Source organism: Podarcis bocagei (assembly GCF_964188305.1).
Source record: "Podarcis bocagei genome assembly, chromosome: 17".
NCBI lineage: Eukaryota > Metazoa > Chordata > Lepidosauria > Squamata > Lacertidae > Podarcis > Podarcis bocagei.
This window is the reverse complement of record NC_138143.1, coordinates 3,109,810-3,127,310: the sequence shown is the minus strand read 5'-3', so window position 1 is coordinate 3,127,310 and position 17,501 is coordinate 3,109,810. Positions and strand designations below refer to the sequence as shown.

The following is a 17,501-nucleotide window of genomic DNA, read 5'->3' as shown; positions in this document are numbered from 1 at the left end:
CCCCCCAAACGAATTTTTGAGGGGGCTCGGGCCCCCTCAAGCCCCATGGAGTCAGCGCCTATGCTGCAAAGCTACCCAGTCACCTTCCTTTCTGCCTCTCAGACCCCTCTCTGCTACCTTAGGGCCAAACTAGATGCTAAGAGTCTCCCACCTTTCTCTTTTCTTCCTCTCTTTATTTTTAAACTGAAAAGCAGATACAAGGAGGCAGCTGGTCTGAGTGGAAGAATAGCAGGGATTGCTTAACCTTTTCCCTTTTCCCCATTTATTTTTTCAAAATTATCTTTCCCCCCCCCCGGGGGGGGGGAGAGAAGAAGCAGCTTGGGGAAAGGAAGCAGAAAGACAACAGGAAAGGGTCAAGGAGACCTTCTCCCTGTTACTCTTTGGGTCACAATCACAGACTCAGAGGTTAGTTTTCAGCAAAAGAAACAGGAGGGGGGAAGGAAGAAAGGTAGGAGGTTATTACTGTATCTCCCATGTGACGTCTTGTTTGGGCCTCACAGACACCCACAAACAACCCTTAATTCACAGGCCATTACACGATACTAGACCATCTAGCTTTCATCTCAGATCAGCCAGACATGGGAATCCATTACATTGCTGCAACATTTTGCCATACTAATGTATGGCAGTGGAGATCTGTCCAGGAGTGAGGAAAAAAGAAAAAGACAAGAAGAAAGCAGGGCCAGAGAACTGCAGGCAGCAATGTTAACAACAGGCCCCAGTTTGATCTGTGGGGTGGCTAGACATCTTGGTTGGTGTCCTTGGTATTAGGCTAAAATGCTAATGCCACCTGGAGAACTTGGTTGGGGAAGGTAACTGGACGCTCTGCTCTTCTTGCAGGGCAGAGCTGAGACTTACTTGCATTCATACGGAGTGTGCTTGGCCTCATCTGTGCAGCTGTAGAACTTGCCCTGGAGACAGAAGTGGCAGGAGATTGGAGATCGGGCACTGATGGGGAAGGAAGGTAGCCATCCTGGGGAAATTCTTATCTTTCTACCCTGTGTGCTGCCCCCCAGGGCCCTGGGCATGGAGGAAACAGTAACTAGCCTCACACAGGGCGGGGCAGTCAGGGCTTACCTTTACCCTGCCCTGTAATAAGAGACCCACTTCTATCAACCTTTCATCTTAGGGCAGAGCAAGATGTTATGCTCAGCCCAGGTCAGTGTCAGCTTGTCATCCATCTCCCTGTAAAATTGCCTCAACTTCATCATATCATGCACTTCCCCACCCCAAGTCATTGGGATCGTGCTGGCCCAGTGGAGGTGGGAGATGGGGAAGGGCCTGCCTAAGCTTAACAGAGAAAGGTTCACAACAGTCTTATGTCGGGCATTATGTCTAGTTGCTCTTTTCACATTGCTTTTCCATACTTCTCTGTCTTTCTCTCAGTCTCGCTTTCCCTCTCTTGCTCACTGTCCACCTTCATCAAATATGGCAGTGTGTGCTCAGGTAAGCTACCAATCAACTAGCTGAAAAACAAGAGCAATACTTTGCAATGCAGATGATTTACCATATATCATTATATGATTATTATTACTATGTTTACCCATGTAACTTCTATGTCTGTGCCTTTGCACATGTATTTTCTTTCTTTCTCTTTGAGCTGATTTTTCCCCCTTGTGATGACCTACAGCTGAAACAAATAAGCCGCCCGACTAGTGTCTATAATGAGGTACAGGATTGGTTGCTAAGGTGATGGTATTTGGAAGTGTTTTGGGTGCAAGCCCCAAAGAAACACGCCCACACTCAACATGTCCTTGATCCAAGCACATATACACATCTTACACACACTCATTTAATCCAAACCACCCCAAATAAATTAGCACTCCTTACCTTGAAGAGCTGAACACCGATGCAAGCAAACATGAACTGCAGCAGGGTGGTGACTATCATGATGTTCCCAATGGTGCGGATGGCCACAAACACACACTGAACCACGTGCTGTCAGACAGGGAGGTACAAGGGATGTGAGGTGGCCAGGAGGGAACTTTCCAGTTCTCAACAGGGCGACCCTGTGGGTGTCAGGGCTAGTGCAAGACATTTTGGCACCTGCGGTGAACCACAAAATGGTGTCCTGCTCCCACCAGGGAAGAAGCAGGGAGTGAAGATTGACATCGGGAAGAAGGGGGAATAAAGGTCTACCTTGGGATCCACTGCCCCTGTGGATCCTGCTACCTTGAGGCAGTTGCCTCGCCCTGCCTCATGGATGGGCCAACCCTGAGTGGGATGGGGAACACAGGCACCACATCTTCATAGCCCCCATGCTGTGGGACCTCCTTCCAGATCCACATTGTAGAGCCACCACCTGCCCTTGAAGACGTCCCTCACCTTCAGCCCCTTGGCCCGGTTGATGGCTCGGAGAGGGCGCAGCACCCTCAGCACTCGCAAGATCTTCACCACAGAGATGGCACTGGAGCTGAGGTGGAAAGAGGAAGGGAGGTGTGGGAGAGTTTTGGGTTGAAAAACCAAACTGCTTACACCTTCTTTTCATTTCCTATAAAATAGCTCCTAAGAACTTAATAAGAAGAGCCCTGCTGGATCAGGCCAAGAGCCCAACGTAGTCCACCATCCTGTTCTCACAGTGCCTAGCCAGATGCCTCCAAGAAGCCTGGAAGCAGGACCTGAGCACAAAAGCCCTCTCCCTGCTTGTGAATCCCAGCAAGTGGTATTTCAGAGGCTGGAAGCGGAAGACGGCCATCCCAGTTGGTGGTGCATCACTACGCAACATTGCCCTTTCATCCCGGACCAGGCCAGCACAATCCTTTTCTTCTTCTTCTTTTGGGGGCCTACTCCCAAAGAATCTTGACCATTCCCCGCTCAGACTTACTGGATGCCAAAGGAGATGAGTGAGACACTGACAACCAGCAGATCAAGGAGATTGAACCAGTTCCGGCAGAAGGAGCCTTTGTGCAGGAAGGCGCCGTAAGCGGTCATCTAAGGACAGAGACATGCTAAGCACCCCGGCTCCACCCAACTCCTCTTTCTCAGAACTGTGGCTGGAACCCAGAAGCTTGGAGATTAGGTCCCCAGGTGCCCTGCACCAACCAAGTGACCCTGCCTTCCCCCCACCCAGGCTCAGTCCTTTTATATTCAAGATCAGATGTGCTAACTTAAGAGGCAGATTGGGGAGGGGGCTGATGTCACACCTGGGTGTGATGTCACACACATGCACCAAGCATCCTGAGTGCCAGCTTCTCCTTCGCCTTCTGTTTCTACTGCTGCTGCTGCTGCGCCTGCCAGGAAAAGAGGCCCTGGATCTGCCGACATTGTGCAGCCTACAATGAGCGCTGAGCACCCCAAGTGCCACACAGGGCCTCTTTCCCTGGCAGCCAGAGAAGAAGCTGGCCCCGGAAGCTGGGCCCTTGGGTCCCTCGAGCTCAGCACTGTGTCTGCACTGACTGGCAGCAGCTTCAGGGTTTCAGGAAGGAGGCATTCCCAGGCCTACCTGGAGATGCTGAGCACTGAACCTGGGATGCTCCGTGTGAAGGGAAGATGCTCTTCCACGGAGATGCATCTTCAGGATCTCTTTAACAGCTAAGGCATAACTCAGCTGAGTCACACGAACCTGAGTTACGTGACTCATGCTTAACAATGTCGATCAAGACCAGCCTTCTTTGCAAGAACCGCAGCAACCAGCAGGCATGAGGCGGTCTGCAGTCTACCAAAGATTTTGGTCTCCTTATGCCCACCACTGTTCTGCACAGTCCATAGCTGTGTTGGAGCTAAATTCATGGTGGGTGGTAAGAGTCAAAGGCCTCTAGACAGGAGCTGAGAAGCGCAGCCCTGACCCTTCCCTCCTTGTTGCTGGGAGCCACATTTTCTCTCCCACCCCCCTACTCCCCAATGACTTGGAGCTCATTCTGCAGTTGCTGACCCCCTTCTCCACCCCAACCCCAACCCTGATTGCCAGCCATGGGGCTATGAGGGCACTAGCAGAAGCAGCTAAGGTATGGTTGTTCGGTGCCACCCTGCAGACGTGGCCCACATGCAGGTGTGGACAACCCTGGAGACGTGGCCACTGGGGCATCCACTGAGGGCTGGCTACTCTCCCCTTCCTCATCTTCTGGTACCTTGAGTAGTATCTCAACAGTGAAGATAGAAGTGAAGGCATAATCAAAGTATCCCAGAATCTGTGTAATGAGAGGGGGGAACAGGAGAGGGGTGGGGAAGAAAGAGAATGGAAAAATGAGGAAATAAGAGTGGAGTGAGAGAGAGAGAGAGAGAGAAAGGATGGAGCGGAGGGTGAGACACTCTTCTGCCTCTGCCCTCTCTCTTCCATTCTACCCAACCACCTTTCCATATGGCATGGCTTACATTATTGCGGAAGGAGTGTGCTCGGATAGGGTCCTCTGCTGCCAGGGAGATGCTGCTGAGGATGATGAAGACAAGGATGAGATTGGTGAAAATGTGGTGATGGATCAATTTGTGGCACCCAACACGAAGCCTGGCGAGAGAAAGAAAGGCGGCCACCATAGTGAGCCAGCAACACACAATAGGAGCAGCCAAGTTTCCTGAGGCACATGCAGACTCCCCTGCAAATCAAGAGGTGGAGATGGGGAGCTAAAAGGCGATCCATAGAATCATAGAGTTGGAATAGACCACAAGGGCCATCAAGTCCAACCCCCTGCCAAGCAGGAAACACCATCAGAGCACTCCTGACATATGGTTGTCAAGCCTCTGCTTAAAGACCTCCAAAGTAGGAGACTCCACCACACTCCTTGGCAGCAAATTCCACTGTCAAACAGCTCTTACTGTCAGGAAGTTTTTCCTAATGTTTAGGTGGAATCTTCTTTCTTGTAGTTTGGATCCATTGCTCCGTGTCCGCTTCTCTGGAGCAGCAGAAAACAACCTTTCTCCCTCCTCTATATGACATCCTTTTATATATTTGAACATGGCTCTCATATCACCCCTTAACCTCCTCTTCTCCAGGCTAAACATGCCCAGCTCCCTTAGCCGTTCCTCATAAGGCATCATTTCCAGGCCTTTGACCATTTTGGTTGCCCTCCTCTGGACACGTTCCAGTTTGTCAGTGTCCTTCTTGAACTGTGGTGCCCAGAACTGGACACAGTACTCCAGGTGAGGTATGACCAGCACAGAATACAGTGGCACTATTACTTCCCTTGATAGTGCGATCCTGGCAGATGTGGGCAAGATTAGAGGGAAGAGCCTGGGTGGTGCCTTGGAAGTGGGCTGCACTGACATGGGGAGAAAAGCCAACAGCAAAATCTCTGAAGCCAAGCAAAGATTGACCTTGGGATTTGCCTACTCCCTTGACCTTGGGTTGAGATACCTGGGAAGAAGGCAAAAACTCCATCACCAGCGTGAACCCTGGCAGTTCTGGGTCTGCCCAAGCATAGCCAGACAGTGCCTCCAGTTGCCCCCTGCTGCTCTCAACCAATGGGTCCCCAAAGTGGGACCACAATGAAACCAGGATCTCTGGCAATTTTTTACCATATTCTTACACTGGTTAGTCATGCCCTCTGCCCCAGGAATCCAGGCAGCACTAGAAATCCCTTGCCAAACCTAGTTTCAAGGATTCTTTGGGGTGGAAGACACAACAGTTAAATGGATATATAAATTGGTAGCATAGATATGCTTCTACATGTAGGTTATTAGGTCACTCACACCAGGGACTCTGGCCACAGGGACCCTGCCACCTTGCTCCACCAGGGTTGTTTGCAGATTGAGGAACCTGCTGGCCTGGTATTTGGCATGCTGCAGTGCCACCCAGGTAATGTCCAAAGAGGAGTCCTGCAGCTCATCAGGCCAGTCAGGCCAGGCAATCTGTGGGGGCAACAGGAGCCAGGCTGGCCTTACAGAACTGGTGCTTCAAACGTGGTTTTTCAGTGTGAAAAAGCTACTGCTAGAACAGTCATGCAGACTACATTGCATCAAGTCCTTCTGATGGCTGTTCACTGTTCTGTACCTTCATGTTGGCCTGCCATAACTATGGACCTGTATGTGACCTTTGTTCGATGTTCTGGGTCTTGACCTAAAGCAGGCTGCACCTTCGCCTTTCCAAGTGACTGCTTGCAGGTCTGACACCTGCACAGCCCTGGCACCAGAAGAGGAAATTCCTGGACCTTACCCTACAACTCTTGCAGAATTATGACCAAACTGAGGTCACATTCCACTGAAAGAGAAAGCCAGCCCCACCTTCTTCCTCCTTGGTTCATGCCTTTCTGTACTCACGGATTTGTCTTGCTAAGGCAGAAGAAGGAACTTCCATCAGGAATTGGTAACACCTTCTCTGCGGGGGTTTCCTCCAGTTTGTCTAGGTGAGACTCTGCCAAGCTCTGCTGATCTCCTTCTGCCTCTTCTTCCTCTTCCTCCTCACCTGAAAACAAGGCTTGGTGTAGGATTAAGCAAGGACTGAGGAACCTTTGGCCCTCATCTGAAGCTGAACTACAACTCCCATGAGCCTTGACAAGCATGGTCAATAGCCTGGGGCGATGGGAATTGTAGTTCAACAACATCTAGAAGGTCAAAGGTTCTCCACATTTGGTTTTAAGGATTCCTCTGGAGTCATATTCATTACAGTAGTGTGTGTGCGTGTGTATTAATGAGAGAGAGAGAGAGAGAGAGAGAGAATAATGTCTAACTATTATGAACTGATCTGATAATTATATAGTACAGTCAAACCTTGGTTCCCAAATGCCTCTGTTTTGGAACGTTTTGGCTCCTGAACACCGAAAACCCAGAAGTGACTGCTCCAGTTTTTGAATAGTTTTTGGAAGCCGAACGTGCTACGTGGCTTCTGTTTTGAATTTCCCTATTGTATTGAGGCTTCCGCCTTCAGTTTTCGGTTGTCAAACCTTTTGGAAGTCAAGCGGTCTTCCGGGGCAGATTATGTTTAACATCCAAGGTTTGACTGTAATGCATGGCGCATTACAGAGTAACAACAAAGAAAAGGTGCAATTGCCCCAAGAAACTTACAATTTAACAGTTGATACAGGAAGGGAGGTAGGTTGAGGGGAGGATAGACAGGAATTAATATGTGTTTGGCAGAGAAACACCTACTTAGGGACTTCCGGTTGAGCCCGTTCCCAGCGCAAGCGGGGGTTTTTCCGTCTGGAGAATCCCGGGCTTTCCGAAGGAAAAGGGGGTGCTACAGGGCGCAATAGCCCCCAGAAAACTCGCTGGTGGATGTCCAGGAGTTCTGGTTCCCGCTGAGGCCGAAACGCAGATCGTCTGGCCGTCAGGTAGCTCCTTTTGGAGCGAAGAGAACGGCGGGCGGGGAAGCAGGCTGAGGGGAAGCCATTGCTGCCTTCGGAAAGCGAAGCCCCGAGCTTGCAGGGAAAGCGCTCAATTCTCAAAGTATATGAAACCTATCTTTATTGGACCTATCTCCAATAAAACAAGATTGATTTGGCCTAAGGAAGGATTCGGACTAAAAAAGTTAAATTACGGAGGTCAGCCTTTTTCTGGATTCAGCTTAGACACAGGACTGCTAGCAGAGCTGGAAACGAGATGTGAGTTGCCGCTAGCGGCTTCGATCTCTTCCCCCTTTTTTGGAGACTTTTAAAAACAACTCTGTGAGAAGCAGTGACGGAAAATAATAAAATAAAAAGGGGGAAGAGGGTTGGAATTTTGAAGTCCACGAAGATATAAAGCATTGAATTAGAAGGGGTCTGCGAATTATTTAGGTTTCACTTTTGAAATATCTGCGCAACGGAGCTTCAGACTCCAGACTCCATTGTTACTATTTTTAGAGTAGTGTTCTTGTTTGGAAGTTGAAGAGAAGAAAGCAATATTTTTGTGTTATTCCGGCTGGACTTTTATTTGGTTCTTTTACTTACTTACTTTTGAAAGAACTGCAATTAGACAATCTGGAGTATTATTTTTGATTAAAGTTATAAAGTTACCAAAGACTTTTTAATAAAAGAGAGCATTTGATATTTGGAACACGGTGGTCAAATAAGGAACTACAACTTGTTTTTTTCTTGCTGACTTTTGGTAACTTTCTTTTGTTTGGGAACTACAGTACTGGCAAATGACTTTATGGGAGCTGGGTGAATATAAATAAATATAATAAATAACTCAATGCAGCATATCTAAATTGAAATTTTGGATTTTTGAAATTTATGGATTACTTTTTTCCTTTTTTTCAAACTTAGGAACTGCCCAAAGTTTTTGTTTTATTTGGACCTAAAAACAACTCCACCTGAATTTGGAATTTATTGAGACCTGGATTTTTTTCTTTTTCCCTCTCTTGTACATTCCTTTTTATTTTTTGATTCTTCTTTCTCCTTTATTATGCTAAATGGAATAGTGCCTTTTCATCTCGATTTTCAAGTTCGACCTGCTCCTACCTCAGGCTTGGGAAACCTTTTCTGTACCTTGGGAATAATTTGGAATAATTTTTGGATTAATTTCCACATTTTTGGTCTAATTTTGGTGGGGAGTCTTTGGGAGATATTGATTAAACTCAGTTATTACAATTGGAGAGACATAGTTGTCTTGGATTTTTGTGGACCTGGGACGCATTCCTCCTCTTTTTTTTGACATCCTCATTCAATTGGAATTAGCCTAATTGGTGGCGGAAGATATTATTAAGGATTAGCCTAATTGGTGGCAAGAAGCTATACGAGTCATACCAACCTTTCTTTATTAACACCCTTTATTGGAATTAAAAACATTTTCTTTGGAATTAGAGTTAACTCAACAACTTCCATCTTTTATGTTCCATTAATTCTCTTTGGTTGTGTATGTAGACTTTATTTTATTCTTCCGACTCTCAGAGAGAATTTTGGCAAATTGTTGTGATTGATATTCTGAAAAAGTTGATTTGTATAATTTAAATCTATTGTCTGCTATAAACTGAGACTATGGATAAAATGAAAAAAACGAGTGAAGGGACACCAGCGGACAGGAAAGGGTCAAAACAGGAGTCGGAATTTAAAGTGGAAATTTTGAGAATGTTTGCAGAAATTAAACAAAGTGAAAAGAATTTAGAAACTAAATTAGAACAGGTGGATAATAGAATTGGTAAAATGGATAAAAAAATAGATGAAACAGTTAATGAACTTAAAGGTCAAATAAAAGATGTATCTAAAAGAACACAAAAAATAGAGGAAGGGTGGAAGAGAATGAAAATTGAAATGAGGGAGATGAAAAAAGAGGAAGAGAAGATGAAAACAGGTATATCAGAGATGAATAAAACCCAGGAAGAAGTTTTGTATGCGATTGCAATGAATGAATTGAGACAGAGAGAAGGTAATCTGAGGCTGAGAGCCATACCGGAGACACAGGGAGAGAACATCAAGGAGAAGTTGATAAAAGAGTTGGCTCAATGGCTAGAGATGGATCCAGAAGAGGTTGCAAAAACTATTCAAAGTGCATTCAGAATGAGAGTAAAATCAGCCAAAGCAAGGAGAGTCCCAGGAGACTGCCTAATAACATTTAGAGACAGAGATATGAGAAATCTGATATTACAAAAGAACAGAGAAAAAAGACTGAACATTGATGGAAACTTCATTATTATTTTTAAAGACATTCCAGTAAGACTACTGAAACGAAGAGACTCATATAAAGCCTTTGTTCAAATTTTGAAGAGTAACAATATTGAATTCAGATGGGAATTCCCTGAAGGAATATCGTTCTCCTACAAGAGTAAGAAACATAGACTGATAAGCCCAGAAGAAACAAGCAAGTTCCTGAGAAAATATAAAGAACTAAGAGCAGAAGAAGATGAAGAAAAAGGAGCTGTAGGAGGAGCAGGTCCAAAGGATGATGATGAAGAAGAGAAAGGAAAGATGACAGAAGAGGAGGAGGAAGAAGAAGAGGAAGAAGAAGAAGAAGCGAGAGCAAAGGGATTATAAACAAACAAAGCCACTATTTAATTAAGAGGCTACAATGGCATTAAAAATTTGGAATTGGAATATTAATGGAATGAATGACAGGGAAAAAAGGAATAAAATTGAACAATGTTTAAAAAGGAAAAATTTGGATATAATTTGTCTACAAGAAAGGCACGTGGCAAGAAAACATAGAAAAGTTTTGATTAATAAAAGATTAGGAAATGAATTCATATCTTCGGATAAAAGTAAAAAGAGAGGGGTTGTTTTATTTGTAAAGAACAAAACTGAAGCCCAACAAATTTTCAAAGACGAAGAAGGAAGAATCATAGCAGTCCAGATCAAATGGCAAGGGGAAAAAATAATAATTGTCGGGATCTATGCACCTAATGGAAACAAAAGTGACTTTTTCAAAAATTTGGAAGAAAAGCTGTTCGAATATATGGATCAAAAGATTATAATAATGGGAGATATGAATGGTGTGGTGTCAATGGAAATGGATAGATTAAGAGCAGCAGGGTTCAGAGAAAGAGACACCACTGACAGAACAAGAACAGACACTTGGCGCAGTTGGAGGGAAAGCGAAGTAACCCCATCATGGCTCTGCAACTGTTAAGTTGGAATTGTAATGGTTTGAATTCTCCTCGGAAGAGAAAAAGTGTTTTTCATTTACTAAAAAAGGAACAACTGGACTTGATTTGTTTACAAGAAACACATGTAACAAGGTTACACAGGAAACTACTGATTAATAAGAGATTGGGACAGGAGTTTATCTCATCTGACAAAGTTAAAAAAAGAGGAGTTGTGATATATGCAAAGGAGAGACTATCACCGAAATTAATTTTTAAAGATGATCAAGGAAGATTTTTGGCAATTGAAATTCAAGTTCAAGGAGAGAAATTTTTGATAGTAGGAATTTATGCACGGAATGAGGGGAAATCTGAATTCTTTAAAAAGTTGCATGAGGCCTTATTGGATTATTTGGATTACAATCTGATTTTGATGGGGGATATGAATGGAGTAGTATCTACAAACATGGATAAGGCACAAAGAGAGGTAGTTACCAAGGATGGTAGACTACCGAAAACATTTTTTGAGATGACAGACAATTTTGATTTAGTGGACACTTGGAGAACAAAGAACCCCTTGGGAAGAGAGGGAACCTTCTTTTCTGAAGCTAAAATGACATGGACTAGAATTGACCAAATATGGGTAACTAGAGGAATGGCACCAAAGATAAAGAAAGTGGAAATCTGCCCAAAAACCTGCTCCGACCATAATGCGGTAAGGATGGAGTTGAAACTAACATCAACTGGCTCCTTTAGATGGAGGATGAATGACACCTTATTTAGAGATGAAGAAGTGCTTAAGAAGGCCCAAAAAATCTTGAGAGATTATTTTGAGATAAATATGAGCACCAATGTGGAAAAAAGAGTAATCTGGGATGCAAGCAAAGCTGTCATGAGAGGGTTCCTGATACAACAGAACGCAATAAAGAAGAGAAGCCAAAATGAGAAGAAAGACAAAATTTTGGGGAAAATAAAAGAAAGTGAGAAGAAATTGAGAGCAAAACCAAAGTCGCAGGAGATTTTGAGAGAAATAAAGTTATATCAAGTACAATATATGGAAATGATGAATCAGGAAATAGAATGGAAAATTAAACAAATGAGACAAAAAACATTTGAATCAGCTAATAAATGTGGGAAATTGCTGGCCTGGCGAATGAAAAAAGACAAAAACTAAATACTATCAAAAATTTAGAAGTGGAAGGAAAGAACATACACAATCCAACTGAGATTAGAAACTGTTTCCAGAGGTATTGCAAACAACTATACACACAAGGGCCACAGAAAGAAATAGACATAGACCGATTTCTGAAGACAAATGGATTACAAAAAATCTCTCAAGAAAGTAAATTAATGTTTAATTATAAAATAACTGAACAGGAAGTAGAATGTGCCATCCAAAACATGCAATTGAGCAAATCTCCAGGACCGGATGGGCTGACTTCTAGATATTATAGATCCTTGAAAGAGTGGTTAATACAGCCTTTAAAGGAAGTCTGCAATGAAATACTGGGAGGGAAAAGGGCACCAGAGTCGTGGAAAGAGGCGTACATTACACTTATACCAAAAACAGAGACTGAAAAGACTCAGCTTAAGAACTACCGCCCCATATCACTATTTAATGTGGATTACAAAATCTTTGCAGACATTTTGGCCAAGAGATTGAAAAAAGTGTTGATGGAAGAGATTCATAAAGACCAAGCGGGCTTTCTCCCGGGAAGACATTTGCCTGACAATCTGAGGAATATAATTGATATTCTGGAAAAACTAGAAGTGAACATAAATACTAAAGCAGTTTTGAGATCTGTGGACGCGGAGAAAGCCTTTGATAATATTTCTTGGAGTTTTATGAAGAAGAACCTACAGGGGATGGGGGTAGGTCAAGGCTTTGAAAACGGTATAAGTGCAATTTATTCAGAACAAAAGGCTAAACTAATTGTAAATAATGTAGTGATGGAAGAATTTAAGATAGAAAAAGGGACACGACAAGGTTGCCCAATTTCCCTATTGCTTTTTATATCGGTCCTGGAGGTTTTGCTGAATATGATTAGAAGGGACCGGTTGGTTAAAGGTATACAGGTCGGAGCCAAACAGTACAAATTGAGAGCGTTTGCAGATGATTTAGTATTGACGTTACAGGAGCCAGAATCTAGTACCAAAAGAGTTTTAGAACTGATTCAAGAATTTGGTCAAGTTGCAGGATTTAAGTTGAATAAGTCAAAGACCAAGGTTTTAGAGAAAAATTTAACACCAATGGAGAGAGAGAGGTTTCAGAACGAGACAGGTTTAACAGTGGTTAAGAAAGTTAAATATTTGGGGATCAACATGACAGCAAAAAATGGGAATTTATTCAAAGACAACTATGAAAAATGCTGGGTTGAAGTGAAAAAAGATTTAGAAATTTGGTCAAATTTGAAGCTTTCACTGCTGGGCCATATTGCTGCGGTAAAAATGAATGTATTGCCTAGAATGTTGTTTTTGTTTCAAACATTGCAAATTGTGGACAAAATGGACTGTTTCAAGAGGTGGCAGAGAGATATTTCTAAATTTGTCTGGCAGGGCAAGAAGCCTAGAATAAAATTTAAAATACTAACAGATGCAAAGGAAAGAGGTGGATTTGCCCTGCCAGACTTTAAACTTTACTATGAATCAGCAGCTTTTTGCTGGTTGAAAGAATGGTTGCTTCTTGAAAACACTGACATTTTGAATTTAGAAGGTTTTAACAATGTATTTGGATGGCATGCATATCTGTGGTATGATAAGGTCAAAGCACATAAAGCATTTAAAAACTACATTGTCAGGAAAGCATTGTTTAATGTCTGGATAAGATACAAGGACTTATTGGAAAATAAAACTCCAAGGTGGTTGTCACCGATGGAAGCAAAAGCTCTGAAAAAGCTCAATATGGAGGCCAAATGGCCGAAATATTGGGAAATTTTGGAACAAGAGGGAGATAGATTGAAATTGCAGAGTTTTGAGAAATTAAAAAACAAAGTGCGAGACTGGCTTCATTATTATCAGATAATGGAGACATATAATTTGGATAAGAAAATTGGTTTCCAGGTGGAAAAATCAAAATTAGAAACAGAACTGTTAGAACCTAAAACTAAGATTTTGTCAAAAATGTATAACTTGCTGTTGAAATGGAATACTCAGGATGAAACGGTGAAATCTGCTATGATTAAATGGGCACAAGATGTTGGATATAACATTATGTTTGCTGACTGGGAACAGTTGTGGACCACAGGTATGAAGTTTACGGCATGTAATGCCTTGAGAGAGAATATTATGAAAATGATTTACAGGTGGTACATGACCCCAGTCAAGCTTGCAAAAATCTATCATTTGCCCGATAATAAATGTTGGAAATGTAAAGAAACTGAAGGTACATTCTTTCACCTTTGGTGGATGTGCCCAAGGATTAAGGCTTTCTGGGAAATGATATATAATGAACTGAAAAAGGTATTTAAATATACCTTCTTGAAGAAACCAGAGGCCTTCCTCCTGGGCATAGTCAGCCAATTGGTGCCAAAGAAGGATAGATTTTTTTATATATACGCTACAACAGCAGCAAGAATACTCATTGCAAAGTATTGGAAGACACAAGATTTACCCACTCTGGAAGAATGGCAGATGAAGCTGATGGAGTATATGGAACTGGCAGAAATGACTGGCAGAATACGAGACCAGGGAGAAGAGTCGGTGGAAGAAGATTGGAAGACATTTAAAGACTATCTACAGAAATATCTGAAGTATCTGAAGAAGTATCTGAAGAAGTGTGCATGCACACGAAAGCTCATACCAAGAACTAACTTAGTTGGTCTTTAAGGTGGAAGGATTTTTTTTATTTTGACTATGGCAGACCAACACGGCTACCTACCTGTTACAGAAATATTGTAAAATTAATGAATGTTAGAATGATGTTGGATAGAAATTAAGTGGTTTCCAGCTGTAATGCTTTAAGGGAATATGAAAAATGGGTTGTTAATAGGGAAAAATCTAATGTTACTATTTTAAGACCAAAGATTAGGATAAACAAAGAGGGTAAGGATTTGCTGAGCCAACAAATTGAACTGGAATACAAAAAAGGGAGGTATGAGGAGGTCCGGGAAACAAGCTAAGGAAGATAAGTAATAGAAAAATGGAGTGGTTTTTAATCATTTTTATTTTGTATTTTTTTTTCTTTTTCATTTTGTATTGTAATATTTAAAAAAAATCTTAATAAATATCTTATATAAAAAAAAGAGCAGCAGGGTTCAGTAAAGAAGGGAAGTGACCAAAGACTTTCTTTTTGATGATAAAAAACTGCAACTTAGTTGATATATGGAGATTGAGACACCCGCTGGAAAAACAATTTACATTTTATTCAGACCCAAATCAGTCAATGTCAAGAATCGATCAAATATGGGTCTCAAATGAATTAACTCCAAGAATCAGGCAAATAGAAATTCAACCGAGAGTAATTTCAGATCATAATCCAATAAAATTTGAACTACAAGGATATGAAGAAAGAACGTTTAGATGGAGAATGAACGATTATCTCCTAGACGACCAAAAAATTGTTGAGAAAGCCCAAAAGAATTTGATAGACTACTTTGTAAACAATTTTAATAAAGGTACGAAAACGAATATAGTTTGGGATGCCAGCAAGGCGGTTATGAGAGGATTTTTTATCCAGCAGAATTCAATTAAAAACAAAAGCACAGAAAAAGTAAAGAAGGAAATTTTAAGACAAATAATGGACAATGAACAAAAATTAGTTAAGAAACCGAACAACGAAAAAGCAAAACAGAATATAAAGGCGCTGCAAACCCAATTCGCGTTGATAATCAACAGAGAAGTAGAATGGAATATAAAAAGAATGAGACAAAGGAATTTTGAATCTGCTAATAAATCAGGTAAATGGCTGGCATGGCAAATCAAAAAAAAAGGAAAGAACAGAATACAATCAACAAAATTATCGTGGAGGGAGAAGAAATTGATAGCCCAAAAGGTATCAGAAAAGGATTATTGGACTTTTACAGACATCTATATAAAAGAACGGAAAAGAACAACATGAGAAAGGTAGAAAGATATTTAAATGAAAAGAAGGTGCAGAAGATCCCGACAGAAAAAAGAGATAGGCTGAATGCCCCAATAGAAATTGAGGAAATAAAAGAGACTATAAAAGAACTTAAAAAGGGGAAAGCCCCAGGACCAGATGGATTTACAGCAAGTTACTACAAGGAAATGAAAAACATCCTATCAATACCCTTGAAAAAAGTAATGGATAACATTCTCAAGGAAAGAGAAATCCCAGAAACATGGAAAGAAGCGTTTATTACCTTTATTCCAAAACAAGACTCTGATTTGACACAAGTTAAAAACTATAGGCCTATTTCATTATTAAATACAGATTACAAAATTTTTGCAAGTATTTTAGCGAGGAGGATTAAGAAAATATTACAAGAAGTTATTCACAAAGATCAAGCGGGTTTCCTACCTGGCAGACAGATGAAAGATAATGTAAGGAATATAATTAATATTTTGGAATATCTGACTGCCAGGAACGAGAAACAAGCTATGTTAATATTTGTGGATGCAGAAAAGGCCTCTGATAACATATCTTGGGATTTTATGATAAAAAATTTGGAGCATATGGAGGTGGGGAAGGAATTCCTCAATGGAATAAAGGCAATATATACTGAACAGAAAGCTAAATTGATTGTTAACAATGTGATTACGGAAGAAATAGGGATAACCAAGGGTACAAGACAAGGGTGTCCGCTTTCGCCACTGTTATTTATCATGGTCCTGGAAGTCTTTCTAAAAGCTATAAGGGAAAATGAGGCAATAAAAGGGGTGGCAGTAGGCCGAAATGAATATAAGGTTAAAGCCTTTGCCGACGATCTGGTTCTAACGGTGGAAGAACCTTTGGAAAGTGTTAAAAACATACTTATAGAGGTGGAAAGATTTGGTCAAGTGGCAGGATTTACATTGAACAAGAAAAAGACTAAAATAATTGCTAAGAATAGGGATCAGGAAACGCTAAGAATAGTGCAACAACAAACGGGTATAGAAGTGGTAAAGAAGGTGAAATATTTGGGTATTTGGATAACCCAAAAGAATATTGATTTGTATCAGAATAATTACTTACCAGTGTGGAATAAAATAAAGAAAGATCTGGAGGTGTGGGGACGAATGAAGTTATCGTTGTGGGGAAGGATCTCATCTATAAAGATGTGCGTGCTGCCAAAATTGTTATTTTTGTTTCAGACAATTCCAATAATCAAAGGGACTGTGACTTTTAAAGAGTGGCAAAGAGCAATTTCAAGGTATATATGGCAGGGTAAGAAGCCAAGAATTCAATTTAAGTTATTAACAGATGCCAAAGAAAGAGGAGGCTTCGCCCTGCCAGACTTGAAATTGTATTATGAAGCTTCATGTCTCTGTTGGTTAAAGGAATGGGTAAAATTAGAAAATACAGAGTTGCTAGACTTAGAATGATTTGATAATAGATTTGGGTGGCACGCCTATTTATGGTTTGAAAAAAAGAAAATCCATAAAGGTTTTGAGAACCACATTTTCCGAAGATCGTTGACAGAAATATGGGATAGGTATAAAAACCTACTCGAACCAAAAACTCCACACTGGTTATCTCCATTAGAGGTTATGAGTGTTAAAAAAATCAACATGAGAAGGAATTGGATTACATATGGAAATCTGATTGTAAAGGAAGGGGGGAAATGGAAAATGAAACCCTATGAAGAAGTAAAAGAGTATGTATATGATTGGTTGCATTATTTTCAAATAAATGAAATGTTTAAAAAGGATCTTAAAGAAAATGGATATACAGAGAAAGATTCAAAATTTCAAACAGAAGTAATAAATAATGATTGTAAGATTTTATCTAAAATGTATAAGATATTGTTGGAATGGCATACAAAAGATGAAGAAGTCAAATCTGTTATGATACAATGGGCCAGAGATTTTGGGTATAATATACAATTTAAAGATTGGATTAAACTATGGAGTGAAAACATTAAATTCACCGCATGTATTGCGTTAAAGGAAAATGTTATGAAAATGATTTATAGATGGTATATTACACCGGTAAAACTTGCAAAAATGTATAAAACATGTAAGAAATGTTGGAAATGTA

The 17,501-nt window shown here is 41.3% G+C and overlaps 1 protein-coding gene across 1 annotated transcript in view; it reads right to left on the bottom strand.

The window, feature by feature from the left end:
- Nucleotides 1-17,501, bottom strand: part of CACNA1F (calcium voltage-gated channel subunit alpha1 F) — a 75,141-nt gene that overhangs the window by 25,975 nt on the left and 31,665 nt on the right. The window contains exons 20-26 of the mRNA XM_081177321.1: nucleotides 6,190-6,334; nucleotides 4,312-4,441; nucleotides 4,068-4,127; nucleotides 2,825-2,931; nucleotides 2,326-2,413; nucleotides 1,831-1,938; nucleotides 859-911 (exon numbers count right to left, since the gene is read on the bottom strand). Of these exons, the coding sequence (XP_081033447.1) occupies nucleotides 859-911; nucleotides 1,831-1,938; nucleotides 2,326-2,413; nucleotides 2,825-2,931; nucleotides 4,068-4,127; nucleotides 4,312-4,441; nucleotides 6,190-6,334 (691 nt within the window). The remainder of the gene's footprint in view (nucleotides 1-858; nucleotides 912-1,830; nucleotides 1,939-2,325; nucleotides 2,414-2,824; nucleotides 2,932-4,067; nucleotides 4,128-4,311; nucleotides 4,442-6,189; nucleotides 6,335-17,501) is intronic.